Consider the following 21506-nt stretch of genomic DNA (forward strand, 5'->3'; position numbering starts at 1 on the left):
TGATTCTACTAAAGAAAAAAAGACCACTCAGAATGGCAGTGTTCATGGCTCTCACTTTGGTGTACAGTATGACTTCATTAAAATGTTTATGTCTTGTCGAGCAGTGGTGGCACACACCTTTAATTCCATTGCTCAGGAGGAAGAGGCAGGCAGATTTCTAAGAGTTCAAGGCCAGCCTGGTCTACAAGTTCTAGGACAGCAGGGCTATACAAAGAAACCCTGTCTCAAAAAAAACCAAACCAACAAAAAAGGTTAAGTATATCTTAAGAGAGCATCAAAGTCTACTACTCCTATGGCCTGCCTCTCTCTCTCTCTCTCTCTCTCTCTCTCTCTCTCTGTGTGTGTGTGTGTGTGTGTGTGTGTAATGTATATGGATGCACATGGGGGCCAAAAGAGAATGTTAGACTCTTTGAAGCTGGTATTACAGGCAGTCGTGACTGAGCCACACTCACACTGTCATAGTGGTAAATATCTGTAACATCAGAAGTTTTCTGAAGGCAGAGGTGAACATATCATAAATTCAGACAAATCTGGATTTGGATTATTACAAAGAATGAAGTTATTTTTTAAAGGTTTCTTTGGTTCTAAAGATACAACTTCATCCTAATACATGTGGGGTCTTGGGTCCAATTCCCAGCATGAAGAAAGAAAAAAATTTTTCCACATTATTATCAAGTAGAAATCATAAGGAAATTAAAGGTGCTATTAATTTAAGACAGACAGACAGATACACACACACACACACACACACCCTTCCCTCAAGGACACTGTGCACTGGGAATGTAGGATAATCTAGAAGGAACATTAAGAGATGCATGAATCAAACAAGTTTAGTTGGGTAGGGTCGGTCTAGCATTAGCAAGGATTGGATTAGATTCCTAGCAACACCCCTTAGGTTTATATCTCTGATGCATGACCTAAGAGCTCTAAAAACAAAGGCAAACATCTCTCCTTCATGGCTAAAGTCAGGCATTTTCAGTGCTTCCAAGCTATTCTGAGTATGCTGGTTAATCTTGACTGTCAACTCCAAGACATATAATAGACTCATCTGGGAGATAAATCCTTCCTTGGCTGTAGTCTAGGAAGGTTTTCCAATAGGGCTTTCCTGATGTGGGAAGACCCACCCTGAACGTGGGAAGTATCTTTCCATGATCGAGACATCCAGAATGAAAAAGGGAAAGGTAGTGAGTACTAGCACTCATCTTTCTCTGCTTCCTGCTATGCATGTGCATCCTTATAGCAGCAAGAAATTGATCTGGATGTGTTCCTCTATCACTCTGAGACAGGGTCTCTCACTAAACCCAGAGCTCCATGTTTTGGCTAGACCAGCTAGCTAACAAGCTCCAGGGACTCTCTCTTTTCTCCCCCTCACACCCTAATATTGGGTAACAGGCATGGGCAGTCAAAACCAGGCCCCGTGCTGCACAGCAAGTACTACCCACTGAACTCCATGGATCTGCCCAGCTTCTCCTCCAGAGATTCTAATGTGAGCTCAGTGTTACAAAGCTGGCTTTAGTCTCAACTCCCATACCACTGTTTACATGTTTATATTAAAAAATGCTCTGCTTACAAAACCTTCCCAATTACTTTGGGGTAGATGTACAACATGGTAAACCCATTCCTAAAGTTCTTCAATACTATCTTTTTTTCCTTAGCTGACTCTTTCCTTCTCTTAGTGAGTAAAATTCACAATTTTTTTACTGTATACAGTGGCCCATAAGAACAATGGGGGGGGGGGGAAGAAGCTCACAGAAAGAAAACAAAAGACAGGGTGTTAAAACTTACCATACACACCTGCAGAAGTAGAATTGTTCATGGTAGAAGGTCCGTTAATGACACCAGAAGAAAGAAGCTCATCAGATCCCCGCTGAAAAGCAAAATTAGCATTCAATTAGTACAGCAAGTTTTAAAATAATGGTTTGTATTTACTATTAAACTTACCAAAAGCATTATATATTTAAATATAAAGACATTTAAGAATACTGGGAGCAAACCATGTGATAAGGAAAAAATTACAGCAGATGCCTAACAATATAGTTATTTTTAAAAAAAGCAAAATACTGGGGACATAATTTTGCAAATGCCTCTGACAATTCTAATCATTCAGTGTTTGAAGTACTAAACTGTATTTAAGAGACTACACCATTCTGATGATTTTTATTTACATGCAAATAATTTAACATTCTAAGAATCTTGACTTTAATACTCATTTTTAAAAATAGAGCTACAAGGACACAATTTATATCTATACTGGTCATTTTTTTAAAAATTATTAATTTCCATATCATTAATCCTAAAAACTATCTTTGGTGTATACTATTTCTTAAGCAAACATGTTTTTAGAATTTCATTTCTTTATGGTAAGAGAGAAGCATTCGTCTCCTGGTGCTGGGGATTTAACCATAGGCAAACATGACTTAGCTCCAGCCTCAGACCTAGGCTTTTCTGAGATAAGAGTCTTATTATATAGCCAAGACTGAGTGGAGATCTCTCTATGTTGTTGCTTCAGCCTTCTTTTTTTTTTTTTTCAGGGAGTGTCAGGCTATTAATTATTCAGATGTTCACAGGTCAGAACACTGAGCATAGACATAGCCTTTGCTTCAGCCTTCTGAGTACAGGGACTGCAGGATGAGCTACCAGACCTGTTCAAACAAGAATTCTATCCTATTTGAACATCTGAATACTCAATGATAAAATGTATCAGATAAGCCTTTTCATTATAATCCTAATATAGATAACCAAAGTTATAAAAGGATAATAAATATGAAATAAAAGGCAAAACTAATCTACTTCAAATTGATCAATTTTGTTCATCCTGGTAAATTAAAAAAAATTTTTTTGGTTCACTGGGTAATAAAATTTAATCTTCAAATAAGTATATAAATTTTAGAATAATACTACCACAACTACTTTATTTTCATTTTAAAGTTACATGTTTCTTTGTGTAAATGTATGCTGCTGGGGCCGAGGAACCATGGAGGTCTAAAAGAGGCGTCGGGGGTCCCCTGGAAATAGGCTGTTGTGAGCTGCCCACTGTGCGTACTGAAAATAAAACTTTGGTTTTCTACAAAGGCCACTTTTAAAGATAGGGCAATCTTTAAAATCTCTCCAGCTCCTACTACAAACATGTTGGCTCCTGCGGAAGGCCTAACCTCCAGTGTCTGCCTTACTACAAAAACAATTATTTAAACAAAAATCTTTTAGGCATCCAGAACTTACTATCCTAGGCTCTTTTATTCAAGTTTAACAAAGACACTACTAAAAACAAAGGAATTAACCAACCAGGATGAAAGAAAATCCCAACTCACCTAAAAGACCAGGATTTAAAGCACAGAAACTCCTAATTTCTGATATAAAGCTATTACTGTACTTTTTGATCTGATAATGAACAAACTTTGTAGCTTGCAGTCTACCTGCAGATAAAGCTAAGGTTTTGAGTTTTAAATATGGTAGCAATTTGTCAGGTGGTTGTGTCACAGGCCTTTAATCCCAGCACTTGGGATGTACTCAGACAGATCTCTTAGTTCAAGGTCAGCTTGGTCTTTGAAGGGAGTTCAAGGACAGGTAAGGCTATACAAAAAAATCTTGTCTTGGAAATATATATATATATATTATATGCATATATATGTATATATAATATTAATCTAATATCTAACATGGTTTTAAAATAAGGAATTTGGCTAAAATGTATTTTGCTAATAGCTATATCCTTTACATATATGTGTCTTTCCTAACAATGTTTCATAAAATACAGCTGGTTTGGTAAAAGGCTCTTAAAACCTGCCTATGCTTAAAAAAAAAAAAAAGACCAAAAAAATAACAACTCTTCACTTGGGCCCACAAGGTAACTAAAATCCTGGTATCTCTCCTCTCACTTTGCAACTATACTCCTTAACTCTGCGCCTAGGCATGTTAATCACTACCTAGGAAAAAGGTAATACCTAACTAACCTCTTTATTTCACTTCAAGGTGCAAGGAACAAAATACAAGAGTACCTGAGGCACCTTATTGTCAGCTTTTTTAAATGTCCTATTCCGGATCCCCACAAAACATTGAAAGGTCTCCAATGTCCTAAACCTGCAGTCACCTAGAAGTCCAGAAACAACAGAATCTCACATAACAAACTATGACATAAATAAGGGTAACTGTCCATAATGGAAAGGCAGCACTCTGGAACATGACTAATCTGAGAAGCAGCTTGTCCCCTAGAGTTATAAGAACTCCTTCTGACCACCATGCAGAACCAGAAAAGAAACAATGACCACACAGACTACGTCTAGATCAGCAGTGCTTAGCCACACATACCTCTGGCCCGCCCACCACCAAGCTTCCTCTCTCTAAACCTATTTTAGCACAACAAAGATAGACATGGGACAGAAGGACCCCTCTTTATGTTTCTCTTCCTAATGCATGTTAATTAAATTTCCTTTCTCTGCCTTTCACAATTATTCATTTCTTTCACTCACTCAATCAGGACCAATGGCTGGGCCCAGTCTGTTGAAACAGTTCAAAAATTATCATCTGAGCACTCTTTCACAGAATACTCTAAAAATGATCATGTTTAAATGTTAAAAAATATGTTTATACGGGCTACAGACTAAAATGCAAAAAGAAAATGATGAAAACCCCAGAAGATAATGGACTATAACTCTGGGATTATGGAGTAGGACACTATTTCTTATACAAGAAACAAAAAAAATAACTAGGCACTCCAGAGGCTGAGGCAGGAGAACCAGAATTTCCACACCACCCCAAGATACACAGTGAAACTGTCTCAAACAGCCAACAATGAAGACAACAACAAAAAGCATAAATGCAAAGAAAAAATACAGATATACACTTTAAAGTTAAGTTTGTTACTGTAGAGTAAAAGAACAAGTGAAAGAAAATATGTTTGTATGTGTGTATAATCAACAAAACATTTATAACCTTAAAAGCCTTTTTTAAAACTTAAAAAAATGTAAAGGAACAAAACACAAGAAATAAGAGTAAGAGTTCTTATTCTTGAACTGAAATGAAAAAAAATAAGCAGCGTGTCACCAGGCGGCAACAGACTGTGTGACCACTGTCTAGCACCTGTACTTTGTCCTTTCCTGTGAAAGGATCACCCTCTTCCACTCACATGGCCCCATGACTTGCAATGCCTGGCTTGGGAGAACAACGTCCTGCCTCACTGACATTGAGAATACTTTTGCGATAGGCTTTGGCCTCTGAAGTATGGACACAAGACATTTAACCCAAGCATAGGATAGCCGTTTTGTTGGTTTTATGTTCTTTGTTTTCACTCTATAACAAGAATATGACCCACACAAGAGGAACTCTTTAACAGCCCAATTTCCAGAAACTAAGTAAAGCCATACACTGAAAATAAACAAGAAACATTTTTCTAACATTATAGCAATCAGCATAGGAAAGGAAGTTTACTCTTACTGGTTATTCGGATACATAAGTTAAGACTCTAACAGAATACCATCATGTGAAGAAAGGTAGCAAAACGGAACATTAGTTAAGGCAGAACAACAAAACTCTTAGAATTAAATGGGACTTAGCTGGATGTGATTTAATGGGAATACACACTGGTACAATTTGTAATACTATTCAACCCATGAAAGCCAAACATATGAATATCTAAAGGATCCCTGTGACCTACCACTATGCACACACTCAAGACATGCTTACTTATATGCAATTAGACATAAGGATATTCCTAGAACATTATTAGAGTAGCTGAAAACAACTGTTATCAATTACAGAATAAATCTTTATAAATGCATGCAATTGTTTATTAAAAACATGAACTACTATCCCACAGAACAAAGTAATCTCAAATATTAAGAGGTCAATCACAAAGGATACACTCTTGTGTTAGGTTTATTATTACTACTTTATATGATGTATTTGTGTACAAGGGAGTCTGTTCTCTCTTCAAAGACAACAAAAATGTTTAGCAGGAGGATAAAGAGTGCATCATGGGTAAACAATTAACAGTATTGCCAAGGAGGTCTTAAGAGAATGAAAAATGAGACATCATGTGACAGGTGTGGAAGGAAGGTTAAGACTGCATCAACAGTCTCCTTAGAAACGCATGGTCAGTTTACATAAGTCCAGCAATTTCCTGTGGACTTGTTAGCTCTCTGACGATGTCAACACAAAAATCAGCTTCATTTGCTTCAAGCATCAATTATTGAAGCTCCATCTGACCGACAACCTAAATATACAGGGCCAACATGATTAAGCAGTACAAATGTTTTGTTATCAAATTTGATGGGAACTGGTTGTATTTGCAATTCAAGAAAGAATATATATGTGATTAAAAGTCAATCTGTCAACCAGGGGAAACCTCTGAAGTAAAATTTAAGATTCTGAAACTAAACCAAAAATCTAAATTCAGATCAGATATAACATGCACATGAAATTATAGGATAAGGTATCATTTCTTTTACCTATCAAGACCATAAGGGAAATCATCAAAAAGTCTAGGATTTGTCTAGGATACTTTCTTTAAACAAACATACTCTTGAAATATTAAAATAAATACCCAAGTACTACCTGCAATCCAAACAAAATTTCTAGAAGATGGACTAACAACCTTTTGTGAAACTTTCCAAAATAAGAATTTCATTTGTTCTGCTTTTAGTAATCTGTTCCATAAACAGAAATACAGTATTATTATGCAGTGTTACCATATTACATGTTTATCATTAGTTGCCTAGAAGACGTGTCTGTCTTTCCCCTTTCCCTCCTATGGTCCTGGATCTTGTCCCCTGCTATACTGAGCTTTTACTCCTTGGCCCTGGTCTAGCCCTACTGATTGTTCTCCTTTATAGCTTCCTTCACAGAGCTTACAACTTTTTTCATGTACTTCATGTTAAGCGAGTGTGCACGCGCACACACATACACACATACACACACCAATACGTCCTTGCTTAAATAATTCAGTGCAGTAGTTCCCAACCTTCCCAATGCTGAGAACTTTGAATACAATTCGTCATCTTATGATGATCCTCATAAAATTATTTTCCTTGCTATTTTGTAACTGTAGTTTTGCTGTTAGGAATCATAAATATAATTTTAGACATGTAAGTTTTCTAAGGGACTAGGGTTTTACGGCACAGCCCTGACTATCCTAGAACTCACTCTGTAGACCAGACTAGTGGTCTTGAACTCAGAGAGCTGCCTACCTTTGCCTTTGCTAGAACTAAAGGCATGCACCACCACCACTTTGCAGCTTATTTCTACTATTTCTAAAGTCCTCTTGTTTTTACTTATCCCATTGTAGTCAGAGAAAACAAACTCTAATGTCAAGTTCTTCAATCTTTTAAATTTGTCTTATAGTCTGTCTATTAGCACATGCACAAGAATACACATTCTACAACTGCTGCACGGCGTGTTATTTAAATGTCTGTCAGATCCATTTGTTCTGTAGTATACCTTATCTCTGATGCTTCCCTGGTTATGTCTTTCTAGATGATCTGTTAATTAAAATGAATATGGGATGAAGTCCCAAACATTGTATTAGAGCCTATTCTTTTATAACTAGTAATGTCTGCTTTACATAAAGGAGTGGCTCCAGAATTAAATAAATACCTACTTTTTAAAAAGATTTATTTATTTTATATGTGAGCACACTGTAGCTGTTTTCACACACACTAGAAGAGGGTATTGGATCCCATTACAGGTGGCTGTGAGCTACCATGTGGTTGCTGGGGATTGAACTCAGGACCTCTGGAAGGGCAGTCAATGCTCCTAATCCTTGAGCCATCTCTCCAGCCCATAAATACATATTTATAACTATAATTCGAGCTTGCTAAACAACTCCATCTTTATAGAGTGACCTACATCTTCAGTTTTTAATTTAATGTGTGCTTTCTCTACTCACTTTCGATGTCTGCTTGTGAAGAGTATCTTCTTTGATCCTCTCACTTTTAATTTTTGTGTGTCTTCACCAATGGACTGGGTTTCTCACATGCTTTCATTTTCTTTTCAGTTTATCTGTTAGCTGAAGAATTCTTATATTCAAGGTTATTACTATAAAACATAGTCTTGCTATTCTGTTAAAATACTTTTGGTTGTTTTTTGGTTTTCTCCAAAAGATTGACTTTTTTTGAGCTTCGTATTTTCATAAATTCTCATTTCTTACAGCTAATCTAGTGGTAGCAAATTCCCTTGGCTTTTTTTTTATCTTGAAAAGGATGTCTTTTTCAATTCTAAAGAGTAACTCTAGTGAGTACAGTAATCTTAGTTGCTCCTCTCCACTCTCCTCAGGACTTTGAATATATCATATCCATTTGATTCTATCCTATAGGTTTCTCCAGAGACATCTGTTGTGAGTTTAATAGAACTTCCCATTATGGATTTTTCTGGCTCCCCCTCCCACCCCCATGGTATTTGTATCAAACTCAGAACTTTATACAAGCCAGCCAAGTGTTCTACCACTAAGCTATATGCACAATTGATAACTTTTTTCTTGCTATCTTTAGAATTCCCTTTATATACTTCTTTTGATGGATTCACTATAAGCGTTAGAGAGCATTTTTGTTTGTTTGTTTGTTTGTTTGTTTTTGTTTTCGAGACAGGGTTTCCCTGTATAGCCCTGGCTGTAGACCAGACTGGCCTCGAAATCAGAAACCGCCTGCCTCTGCCTCCCAAGTGCTGAGAGCATCTTTAAAAAAGGATCAAATCTATAGAATCCTTTGAGCCTATTAGATTTGAATAGCCACATCTTTCCTAATATTTGGAAAGTCTTTAAGTGTTTCATGGAAGACTTTTTAAGATGAGGTCATGCTGTGGAACGTTCTATACAGGATATTAATTCTCAAACTGGCTGTGGTAGTCTGAATATGATTGGCTCAGGAGAAGTGGCACTAATAGGAGGTGTGTTTTATTGGAAGTGTGGCCTTCTTAGAGGAAGAGGTCACTGTGGAAGCAGGGCTTTGAGGTATCATATACATGCTCAAGTCTAGCCAATGTGATACTGTCCCCTTCTGCTGCCTTCTACACAAGATTTAGAGCTCTTGGCTGCTCCAGTACTGTCTGCCTGCACGCTGCCATGCTTCCCACCATAATGATAATGGACTAAACCTCTGAAACTGTAAGCCAGCCCCAATTAAATGTTTCCCTTTATAAGAGTTGCCTTGGGGGCTGGAGGGGATGGCTCAGCAGTTCAGAGCACTGACTACTCTTCCAGAGGCCCTGTGGTTTTTTTGTTTGTTTTGGTTTTTTTGCTTTGTTTTGGTTTTTTGGTTTTTCCAGACAGGGTTTCTATGTGTAGCCCTGGCTGTCCTGGAACTCACTCTGTAGACCGGGCTGGCCTCGAACACAGAAATCCACCTGCCTCTGCCTCCCAAGTGCTGGGATTAAAGGTGTGTGCCACCACAGCCGGTGAGGCCCTGTGTTTAATTTTCACGAACCACATGGTGGCTAACATCCATCTGTAATGGGATCCAGTGCCCTCTTCTAGTGCCTGAAAACTGCTACAGTGTACTCCCACATATAAATCTTTAAAAAAAAAATCTTTAAAAAAAAAAAAAAAAGAGTTGCCTTGGTCATGGTGTCTCTTCACAGGGATAAAGCCCTAACTAAGACATTAGCAATCCTCCAGTCTCTGCCCCTGGAATTCTGAGATAACAGGTGTGTACTACCACACCTGGCTACCTTTGAACTTTAATAGTGTATCTTCATTGTTTATTTGTCAATTCAGCATTACCTCCTGATACAGTGAAAAACAAAACTGTTAGAGGTGGTAATCTTCCTGCCTCTTCCATCCTTTTACCCCTTTTATTATTATAATTGTCACATTCTGCTAGGCAATTACAGGCTCGGTCCATTCCGGTGGTGACTAAAGGCTGACTCAAAGTTGAAAATCAAGAAACGGTACTTTTTAACTATGTAATTATTACTAAGAAATCATATTCCTGATACAGTTCAAATTTTTCTATTCTATGGTCCAGTGTCACAACCTTACAGTTACTTGAAGACAAAAATTGTTACTAAATTTAAGATCAAATGCATTGTTACAGTCCTATTTAATAGCATAACACAATGTCAGTGTAATCTGGTCTGTTAACAACCATAATCTCCTTACCATGTTTATTTCCATGACATCTCTAACGACCTTAGTTTGGGTTTTGCTTATACTCTTGCCCTACAGCATATCAACTTTTTTTCTTTCTTTTTTATTAAATATTTGTTTTATTTACATTTCAAATGGTACCTCCTTTCCGAGCTACCCCTCTGAAAACCAGTCCCATCCCTCCTCCCTCTGCTCATTCTCCCCCCCACACACACAAATTTCCTGACTTGCATTCCCCTATTCTGGGGAATCAAGCCTTCACAGAACCAATGGCCTCTCCTCTCACTGATGTCTAAAATGGTCATCTTCTGCTACATAGGTGGCTGGAGCCAAGGGTCCCTCCATGTGCACTCTTTGGTTGGTGGTTTAGTCCCTGGGAGCTCTGGTTGGTACATACTACAGGACTGCAAACCTCTTCAGCTCCTTGGGTCCTTTCTCTAGGCTCCATTGGGGACCCTATGCTCATTCTATTGGTTGGCTGTGAGCCATGGGTATTTTGATCCACTTTCCAATAAGGATCAAAGAATCAATACTTTGGTCTTCCTTCTTGAACTTCATGTGGTCTGTGAGTTGTATCTTGAGTATTCGGAGCTTTTGCTTTTGGTGCACACTGTGTGTGTTCTTTTGTGATTGGGTTACCTCAGCTTTCCATGATGGTATTCGTCCCACCAAGATATCCTTGTTCAAATCTAGAATTACTGCTTTCTAACCATTCTAGACAACTGCCTAACAAGTCTTTTTGCTGCTCTTCTGGAGTGGCTCAATGCTTTTTTAAAACCTTTTCCCTGAGTTCTTAGTTTATGGTCCCATTTTGCTAAAGTGTAGTCCCAAATAACTAAAAACAAGGTAAGGTTTCTAGGCCCATGCATATGTAAAAGGTTTCTAGGCCCATGCATATGTGAGAATTCTACTTACACACAAAGTCGTTTGACTGCAATGCAGGGTTAAAATTATTTTCTTAAGAAAATTATAAAGTGTTCCTCTTTTCATTGAGCATGTAGTGGGACTGCTAAGTTTCTAATCTAACCTTCAGTTGAATCAAATCTTCATTTATTTAAAACTTACTTTTTTCTATAGTAGAATCTAAATTTTAATAAATCCCTCTTAGAGACTAAGATACTAAATATACAAAAATATGACAAGAGGAACTGAGTGAGACTCTATGCTAACAGATATACTGAAATGGAGACCCAGCTAGGAATAAACATTTACAGAAGCAGACATTTTGGGATTCAGTTATAACTAAGTGGTAGCGCATTTATCTCATGTGCACAAAGAGGGGCAGCAGACCACAGATACTGTATCAAGTTGGTAAGCTTATCTGTCAAGGGCAGATAGTAAGAGTCTTGAGCCAATTATTCAGCTATGCTGCTGCATGAACAAAAAGTAACCACACACAACACAGAAATGAGTTCCAGTAAACACAAGACACTAAGATTTAGAATTCATCCATTTTTCACCTGTGATGAAATACTAATCTTATTTTAACACTCACTACATAAAAACTATTTTAGCTTACAAGATATATAAAAACAGCTGACAGTGAAGTTAGCTCTTCAGCCCTAGTTTGCTAATTTCTGTATTAGTTTGTTAAGGAAGTCTCAATTTCACCCAAAGGAATGGACTAAGACTATTTTTCTGAGAACAAATAAGCAATTAGCAGGCTACAATGCCTGCACTCAGGACAGTGAAACAAAAAGATTGTACTCCAGGCTATTGGAGCTAAACAGTGGAGAGAAAAAAAGACAAGGCAAGAAGAAAGAAGGAAATGAGAAAGAGAAAGAAAGAGAAGAAATGAATTAGAAATAGTAACAAGAGAATAGATTGTATTTAGAAATAAAATTTTTAAGTACTAAATAATCCATGGGTTAAATAGAAAATTAGAAAAACAGGAAACTGTAAGGTATTTTGAAATAATGAAAATATTAATCAAAAATGTGAAACTTCAAAGCCATTTTCAGCAACTTAAAGAGAGGTTGTCTCAATCGGCAACCAACAAATTGGGAAAAGATCTTCACCAACCCTACATTGGATAGAGGACTAATATCCAATATATACAAAGAACTCAAGAAGTTAGACCCCAGAAAACCAAATAACCCTATTAAAAAATGGGGTACAGAGCTAAACAAAGAATTTTCACCTGAAGAACTTTGGATGGCTGAGAAGCATCTTAAAAAATGCTCAACTTCATTAGTCATTAGGGAAATGCAAACCAAAACAACCCTGAGATTTCACCCTACACCAGTCAGAATGGCTAAGATTAAAAATTCAGGAAACAGCAGGTGTTGGCGAGGATGTGGAGAAAGAGGAACACTCCTCCACTGCTGGTGGGGTTGCAAACTGGTACAACCACTCTAGAAATCAGTCTGGCGGTTCCTCAGAAAACTTCCAAAGGATCCTGCTATACCACTCCTGGGCATATACCCAGAGGATTCCCCAGCATGTAATAAGGATACGTGCTCCACTATGTTCACAGCAGCCCTATTTATAATAGCCAGAAGCTGGAAAGAACCCAGGTATCCCTCAACAGAAGAATGGATGTAAAAAATGTGGTATATATACACAATGGAGTACTATTCAGCCATTAGAAACTATGAATTCATGAAATTCTTAGACAAATGGATAGAACTGGAGAACATCATACTAAGTGAGGTAACCCAGTCTCAAAAGATCAATCATGGTATGCACTCACTAATAAGTGGATATTAGCCTGGAAAACTTGAATACCCAAAACATAATCCACACATCAAATGAGGTACAAGAAGAACGGAGGAGTGGCCCCTTGCTCTCAAGTGTAGAAGTATAGGGCAAAACCAGAACAGGGAAAATAGAACAAGTGGCCCCTTATTCTCAAGACTCAGTGTAGCAGTATAGGGCAAAACCAGAACAGGGAAGTGGGAAGGGGTGGATGGGAGAACAGGGGGAAGGAAGAGGGCTTATGTGACTTTTGGGGAGTAGGGGGGCCTGAAAAGGGGGAATCATTTGAAATGTAAATAAAAAATATATCGAATAAAAAAATGACATGGAAAAAAAAAGAGAGAGGTTGTCTCAAAATAAAATTTAGGCTGGGGGCAGTGTTCGAAGAGTGGAAGCACACTCAGAGCTGAGTGGTGAGCAGCACTTGGAGCTTCCTGGCTCAGTTCCCAGTTGGGAAAGCTGGGAGGAATAAACTATTTTTTAAAAAAATCTCTAAACTACTGACTATAAAGGAAAGGTTATGTGGCTTTACAGGTGAAAAGACCAGCAATCACCTTAAGAGAGTAAAGAGAGAAACAGACATGGAACTGGGAATGAGAAACAAAAGGGGAAATATTCTCTCAAAGGGGCTGGTGAGATGGCTCAGCAAGTAAAGATGAGTGCCACACAATGATGCAAGCCTGACACCCGAGTTCCATCCTTGGAGCCCTGTAAGGGTAGGGGAAGACAATTGACTCAACGATGCTGTCCTCTGACCTCAACATATACCCCCTATCACAGTAATAAATTGTTTTAAATTAACTAAATGGATAAAAGGTATATACAGTATTTGTACTATTCTCGTGATTGCCCCTTAAATTTATAATTTAAAACAAAATAAAATTTAATTAGTGCATGCCTATATATAAGTACATATAATATACTAGTTTTATGGTTAAAATGAGCCTCAAATTCTCCTGTAAGCTTTTCAGATACATTTGTTTCCATATGGTAATCCAGGTACTCTGACACCATTTGTAGAAATAAGCTCAATGTAAACTTTAAAATGAAATTTAAATGTCCTAGAACAGCTGAAGCAGTTTTGATAATCATTTAGAGGAACTACTCCACATGGTTTCAATATATATTATATCCTTGCTATTATTTATTAGGTGCATGTGATAGTAACATAAGAAGACACAAATAGAGCAGAAATAACCCAACTCACATGTGGTAAATTGATTTCAAACAATGGTGTCCAATAATTCAGCCTAGAAATGTCTTTCAACAAACAAATGAGAAAATCTTCCTTTATAGCTCCAGAATACATAGCTTTTATTTTGTTTTGTTTTTTTATTTTTAAATTCAGGGTTTCACCATGTAACTTTAGCTGTCCTAAAACTCTCTATGTAGACAAGACTGGCCCTAAACACAAAGAGATCCTCCTGCCTCTGTCTCCCAAGTGCAAGGATTAAAAAGGCATGTATCACCACACCCAGCCCTAAAATGTTTATCAAAAAAAAAAAAAAAAAAAAATCAGGCTGTTGGGCTCTCCTGTGGGGGATTTTCTTAAACAGATACAAAGCAGGAAGACCTATGGTAACTGGGCTAGAGCAATTTTCTTCTGACTGCTTGCCCTCACTGACAAATTCATCTATCCTGTTACTATGTCCAGTATTAAATCCAACCTAGAATGAAAACCAACAGCTCTCTAGGAATGCAGCCCACCCTACCCCCAATACCAAGCACCAGATTGGGATTGCAGGGACACCTAGCCTTCTGGACTAAACAAATATCAGATTCTCTACCTTTCTGTCATGTTGTAAGTGTTGGAAATGCCCAGTCCCTATCTGTAAGCCAACTGAATAAATTCACATATATGCTTATATATTTATTCTATCAGTTGTTCCTTTAGAGACCTCTGACTAATACATTCCTACACTAACGCGCAAACTACTTTACTCTATCCAAAGATCATTTCCTCAAACTCTACGGGGTGTGGTAAATTTAAGACAGCATAGAACAAGGACATATGTCCATTAAAAGCTGAAGTGTTAGGACATATAGAATGCATCCCTTCTCAAAAGCTCACCCTGTCACAGGGCTCCACTGTATCAGCAATGGATTACAGCTGAAAGAGCTGTAGGTTCATTCTCTAAGGAAAGAACTCAAATAAGAACAGTGGGGAGATTGAAGCTTTAGGCACTAAAGCACATACCAAACCCAACCCAACACCTAGACAGATTAGCATAGTGGCATCCCATGAGGAACTTTGCCTCTAAATTTTGTTCTGATATATTGTATCTGGCTTTCCATTAAGTAAAAGTCATTTTAAGAAATAAATACATATAAACACAGACAGGCATTAAACCCCTGAAGAGAATCATGCAGGATAAAAGTCTTTGGGGGGTGAGGGACCTGGAGAGATGGCTCAGTGGTTAAGAGCACTGACTATTCTTCCAGAGGTCCTGAGTTCAATTCCCAGCAACTACATGGTGGCTCACAACCATGCCATCTTCTGGTCATATGAAGACAGCTGCAGTGTACTCATATATAAAAAATAAATAAATATATCTCTTAAAACAAAGTCTTCAGGCTTTTTGTTTTTTAAACAGGGTTTCTCTCCTGTTTTTTGCCTCCCCAGTGCTGGTATTAAAGGCACACAACCACCATGTCCAGGTAGAACAAAAACCTTTAAAACTAGATGCCATGGTGTATATGCACAGACACAAATGTAACAAAAAATTAAATCTGTGATGGGTTCATTAATAGACTAGATATTACTGAAGAAAAAAATCAATAAACTTGAAGGTATTTCAACAGGAGTTGTAGATACAAGTTCAGTCCTAGGATACACACCCAGCCCCAGTACTGCAGAGGGTAAAGAACAGGATTTCAGTAGAAAGTTCCCAAGCTGAAATGCTGAGTGAAAATAAACAAAACTCCAGAACATCCAATAATGTGTGACAATTTCAAGTAACAGAGACAAAAGCCAAAATGTTCAAAAGGGGAAAAAAACATGTGTATGTATATACATACATACATACATATATATATATATGTATATATACACACATATATATATAATGTGGATACATGGAAGAGGCTAGAGGGAGGAAACAGTGATATAATTTAACCTTAAAAAAATTTAAAATACATTTTAAAATGTAACAACAAAAAAAGGTTAAAAGGGCTCCCTAGTGCATTCTATGTACCTAGCTACAGGGGAAACTAAAGCAGAAAGATCCAAGAGCCATTTTGAAGCCATAATATGCAACATATAAGACTGCAACACACAGACAGACAGACACACACACACACACATGGGGCGGGGGGTAATAATGGAAAGAAAAAAGAACAAAGACTTACAATTTTCCATAAGTAGTGATTTATATCAAACTACAAATTAGAGCTCCAAGAAGCTGAGATTACCAATGTAGATAAAAACCAAAATTAAACTTTTATTTCAGCATATTGTTCAAACTATAGAAAACTAGACAAAGAAAACCTTTGAGGAAGGAGAAATAAGTGTACTAGGTCTATCATACAGAGCATTAAGAATAACAATTGCAAAGTTTTATCAGAAGCATAATAAAAAGACTGAAACACTTAAAGTGTTAGAGAAAGGGAAGAAAGAGCCAATGCCAACTTCTTAGTACAGAAAGTTCCTTTCACTGTAAAGGAACTAAATATGCCAGGTGCTGGCGGTATACATAACCTATCTACAGAATGCCCAAGGCCCTCTCAGTTCAACCCCCAACATTGCCTCCACACAAACCAGTATGATTTGATGTACCAAAACTAAAGAGACTCTGTTAGTAGGATGTCTGTAAGAAAAGCTAAAAGAGGGAGTGGGGGGGGGGGCTAGAAAAGGGGAAATCATTTGAAATGTAAATAAATTATAGCAAATAAAAAAAAAAGACAAAAAAAAAAAAAAAAAAAGAAAAGCTAAAAGAAGTTATCTGAGGAAGGAAGCAGAAGTTCATTCTGATTATTGAACAGAAAGTTGGATCTACATGAAGGAAATCAATAAATAAAGGTAAAATAAAACCATTTAAGTTAATTGAGCTATCAGAGGTGGAGAGATGGTTCGGTGATTGAGAATGTTTATTTCTCTTGCAGAGAACTTGGGTTCTGTTCCCAATATACACATGGCAACTCACAACAGCCTGTAATTCAGTTCCATGGGCTCCACCACCTCCTTCTGATCTCCACAGGCTCCTGCACATGCTTGGTGCACAAACTCACTCTCAGACATGCATACATAGAATATCTTCAATATAATTATGCTATACCTACATAATAACAGCTCTAAAGTATAGGATGATAATGCATATGCTTAAGAAAAATGAAGGTTAGTGAGGTCATAAATGACAGAAAATAACTGAGACTGCTGTTTTATCATTCCTACAGTACACATGAAGCAATATAGTGATTTTGAATGCTGTACTTATATGAGTTATAACTGCATATGTTACCTACAAGGCAACTTACAAAGAAAATGTTTACATAATATAGAACTAATTAATATGCTGAGTGAGAAAACTTGAATCAAATACATGTTCAACTAGCACGGGAGAAGGGACTAGGTGTAGTGGAGAATTTCTGTAACTCCAGATACTCTGAAGGCTAATGTGGGAAGATTCGAAGTTAGAGACCAGCCTGAAACTTAACAATAATACTTCATTTCAAAAGCAGAACAAAAAAAGAAAAATCTGCAGAAACCAAGAACAAGTGCAATGAGCAAAAAGTTATAAAGATGATAGATGTGACAGCTGAGGTGCACTGTCAATCTGTCTGGATTTGAAAGCATCTAGAATACACACTTTCAGTTTGTGTAGGAGGGTATGTCCAGAAGTTTAGCTGAGGTGAAGAAAATATCCTGATTATGAGTGAAATCATCTCAGGTGCTGGGATCTCAGACTGAAGAAAAGAGAAAGCGAAGAAAGCCAGCTGAGTACCAACATTTACCTTTCTGCTTCCTGACTATGTGACCTGACCTCAAGCTCCTGCCTCCATGCTCTTCCCACAATGATGATCTGTACTCTCAAACTATGTGCCAGTGTAAAACTTTCTCTCTTCCTTAAGGTCACAGCAACAAGAAAAGTAACTAATATATTAATTCAACTACACTAATATGATCGGTCAGTCTACTTACATAGATTAAAAGATCATCAGAATCTGTGGGGTGTGAGGGGTCTATCATAACTCCAATACTTGAGAGGCAGAAACAAGCAGACTTCTGAATTTGAGGACAACCTGGTCTACATAGAGTTCCAGGATGCCAGGGCTACACAGAGATATTGTGATACGTCTCAAAAGATAAAATTAAAAAGATAATCAGAACATACTTTAAGAAAAACAAGTGAGTTCCAGGACAGCCAAGGTTACATAGAGACCTTGTCTCAAAACCAACAACAAAAGCAAACCAGGCAGCTGTATTTTGGGGACTGATGAAACTGCTCAACGGGAAAGGTACTGGTCACTAAGCTTGACAACCTGGACTGTGGTCCTCTGGACTCACAGGAGAGGAAAGGTAGACCAACTCTAGCAAGAGGCTTTCTGCCCTCCACTCGCAGGCTGTGGCATAGGCACACATGATTACATGTACATACATAAATGTCATTTTAAAAAAACAATATTTTGTCTTTAAGAAACACTGAAGAGGTGGGTGGTTGTGGTGCATACCTTTAATCACAATACCCAGGAGGCAGAGGTCAGCCTGGCCTATAGAGCTAATTCCAGGACAACTGGGGCTGCACAGGAGAGCCCTGTCTGGAAAGGAGAAGAGAGAGAGAGGGTGGGGGGAGGACATTAAAGACTTAAGGGTGGCCAGGAAACAAGGGAGAGAGGGTGAAGTGGAGGGAGGGAAAGAAAAAAATTAAAGACTTAACAGATGGCCTGGAAAGATTCAAGGATCGAGCAGTTGTTGCTCTGAGATTCAACTCCCAGTACCCACACTGTCAGCAACTCTAGGACAGTGGTTCTCAACCTGTTGTTGAAATCCCTTTGGAGGTCAAACGACCCTTTCACAAGAGTTACCTAAGACCACTGGAAAATACTAATATTTACTTTACAATTCATAACAATAGCAAAATTATGGTTATGAAGCAGCAATGAAAATAATTTTATCATTGGGATCACTACAACATGAGAAACTTGTATTAAAGGGTCGCAGCCTTAGGAAGGCTGAGAACCACTGGATATATTTGTTAAGAGAAGAGATACTACACTAGAATAGAGGATAGTAACCATGGACAATATTGAAACAAATAAGCATGGCTATGTCCCAGTAAAGCTACTTACAGAAACAGGTGGCAAGCCAGACGTGCCCATGGGCTGCTGCTTGTTAATCCCAATGTCTAGTATGGAGAAAACTGACCTTCAAAATTAATTTCTATATGCTGTATTGTTCTTTTCTACACAGCAGGCATGACAATTATTGGGAGCCAATTACAGTCCTTTCTAAACATGTGTTTTCCTATACTCAACTACTCACTAAAAATAGAAAAGACTATGACAGTTATGGAAGACCAAAATAAACAGGAATATAGGAAATGTGGCTTTTAAGATTTTGAGTAGTAGCCAGCTAATACTACTGAATGCATATGCTGGAAGTTTAAACTACACTTTGGCTCACAGAAAAGGCCATTATCTACAATGCTGTCACTAATTTATGTGGTCTATTAAATCCTAAAATGAATGCCATAGCACCGTTCATCACCAGATTGTGTCTTCATTTGAAAGGACTCACTGCTCATTGTTTCTCAATGAGTCAATGATATGTGTGTGTGTGTGTGTCTCTTATATAGACATATAATATGCACATACAGTCATAGTAGTGCGTACCTGTCACCCTAGACATTGGGAGACTAAAGCAGGTTTAAGTCCAGTTTGGTTAACCTAACAAGACCATCCCAACAACCCAAGAACGAAAAATATTTCACAATGAGTTCCAAAAGCTAATCTTTTAATCTGGATAATGTGAAAAAAGAAACACTCTGGGCTGGAAAGATTGCTCAGTGATTAAGAGCACTGGCTACTCTTACAGAAGTACTGAGTTCAAATTCCAGCAACCACCTAGTAGCTCACAACCATCTATAATGTAATCTGATGCCCTCTTCTGGCATGCAGATGCATATACAAATAAAACACTCATACATAAAATAAATTATTATTATTATTATTATTATTATTATTATTTCCCCAAGCAGACAATAATGGTGCATGACTTTATTCTCAGCACTTGGGAGACAGAGGCAGGCAAATGTCCAAATTCAAGGCCAGCCTGGTCTACAGAGTGAGTTCCAGGACAGCCAAAGCTACACAGAGAAACCATGTCTCAACAACCCCCAAAAGAAGCAATAATCATGATATGAATCCTAAAACACCTGAAAATGCATACATGTCTTCAATACAATTCCAATCTAAATAAGGACTTCTTTCTCACTAAGTATATGCCTGTTAGAATACCAGCAGTATCAGAAAGCTTGGGTTCTAGTATGTGTGACATACCACTGTGTTACAATTTGGCATTCATTCATTCATCAAACATTTTTTGAGTTTATAATAATCAGACACTGAAAACAATAGTAAAGAAAGCCTCACAAATGTCTTTTGTAACACATTATAAATCACTTTAAAAGCAACTCAGTTTCCCCTTTGTTAAAATAATTACTTTTATATTTAAAAGTATCTTAAATTATCTTTTGCAAAATCTAAATAACTTTTTAGGGCTGGAGAGAGCATTTCCTGGTCTTACAGATATCTCAGGTTCAGATCCCAGCTCCCATACAGTAACTCACAACCATCCTTAACTACAGTTCCAGATGGTCCTCTTATGACCTCCATAAACAGCAGACACGCATGTACCATATGCATAACATATATGCAGGAAAAAACACTCACACAAAATAAATTTTAACTAATTTTAAATAAATGCCTTTTTAATCCAGGAAAGTAAAGGTAGGGAACACAGCCTAAATTCCATTTTTGCTACTAATTAAAGCCATTGTGTTGTTTTATTTAGACAGCAAACAAAGAAAACAAATACTGACTTATTTTTCATATATTCTGAATGAAATGCAAGTCTTACTGATTTATATTTGGTAATAACTAAATTTCCTTGGTGAGATCAAACAAAGAATCTTGAATTCACATACTGAATATTTTGTAGCACAATTCTAGTATTTCAATATATAAATGCTGAATAAATGTATAATATATATTTTTACAAGCTGAATAAATGTATAATATATATTTTCACAACATAAATAAATATATTAATACAGGTATAACACTTAAATTTTCTTCCAATTATTATGGATGAGTTTTCACCATAATAAAATAAGGATAATTCTTTACCCTTAAAGTGTTATCTTTTTTAAATGTCTGCTGTAGTTACATGCCAGATAAAAAGCTAGAATCACAAAAACACATCTTTAAAAAAAAATCAAAACAATTCATTTAAATATCCTTTCTTCCACAAGCACCTTCAGACACTCAGTTGAGGCCTTAATTTCTAATCTCTGCATATTATTTTTAAGTGAGAACGACACATGAGAGGAGGCAGTTCCAGAAAAGGCTGTCTCCATTAATTTCCAACTCATAAACACATTCAGAGCTTGTCAAAGCAAGCCAACTCTCCTAGCCCCAAATGATAGCGCAATAATTCTCAACTATTCTAGTTTTAGGCGTCCTGTTCTTTAACTTCTTATTACACTTATTGCTTAAGAAATCATAGAATACAAGCACTACC

The 21506-nt window shown here is 37.3% G+C and overlaps 1 protein-coding gene and 1 pseudogene across 7 annotated transcripts in view; both read right to left on the reverse strand.

Annotated features, from left to right (window-relative positions):
• Positions 1–21506, reverse strand: part of Ptbp3 (polypyrimidine tract binding protein 3) — a 76452-nt gene that overhangs the window by 50629 nt on the left and 4317 nt on the right. For 5 of the 7 annotated variants that reach the window (XM_052176561.1, XM_052176564.1, XM_052176565.1 and 2 more), the window contains one exon: positions 1786–1867. In XM_052176561.1, the coding sequence (XP_052032521.1) occupies positions 1786–1867 (82 nt within the window). Of the gene's footprint in view, positions 1–1785; positions 1868–21506 lie in introns of those variants that run through there. The other 2 variants (XM_052176566.1, XM_052176563.1) reach the window with 1 other exon arrangement.
• On the reverse strand, positions 2534–2625 carry LOC127681976 (uncharacterized; annotated as a pseudogene).

Source organism: Apodemus sylvaticus, chromosome 3, assembly GCF_947179515.1.
Source record: "Apodemus sylvaticus chromosome 3, mApoSyl1.1, whole genome shotgun sequence".
Classification (NCBI taxonomy): domain Eukaryota; kingdom Metazoa; phylum Chordata; class Mammalia; order Rodentia; family Muridae; genus Apodemus; species Apodemus sylvaticus.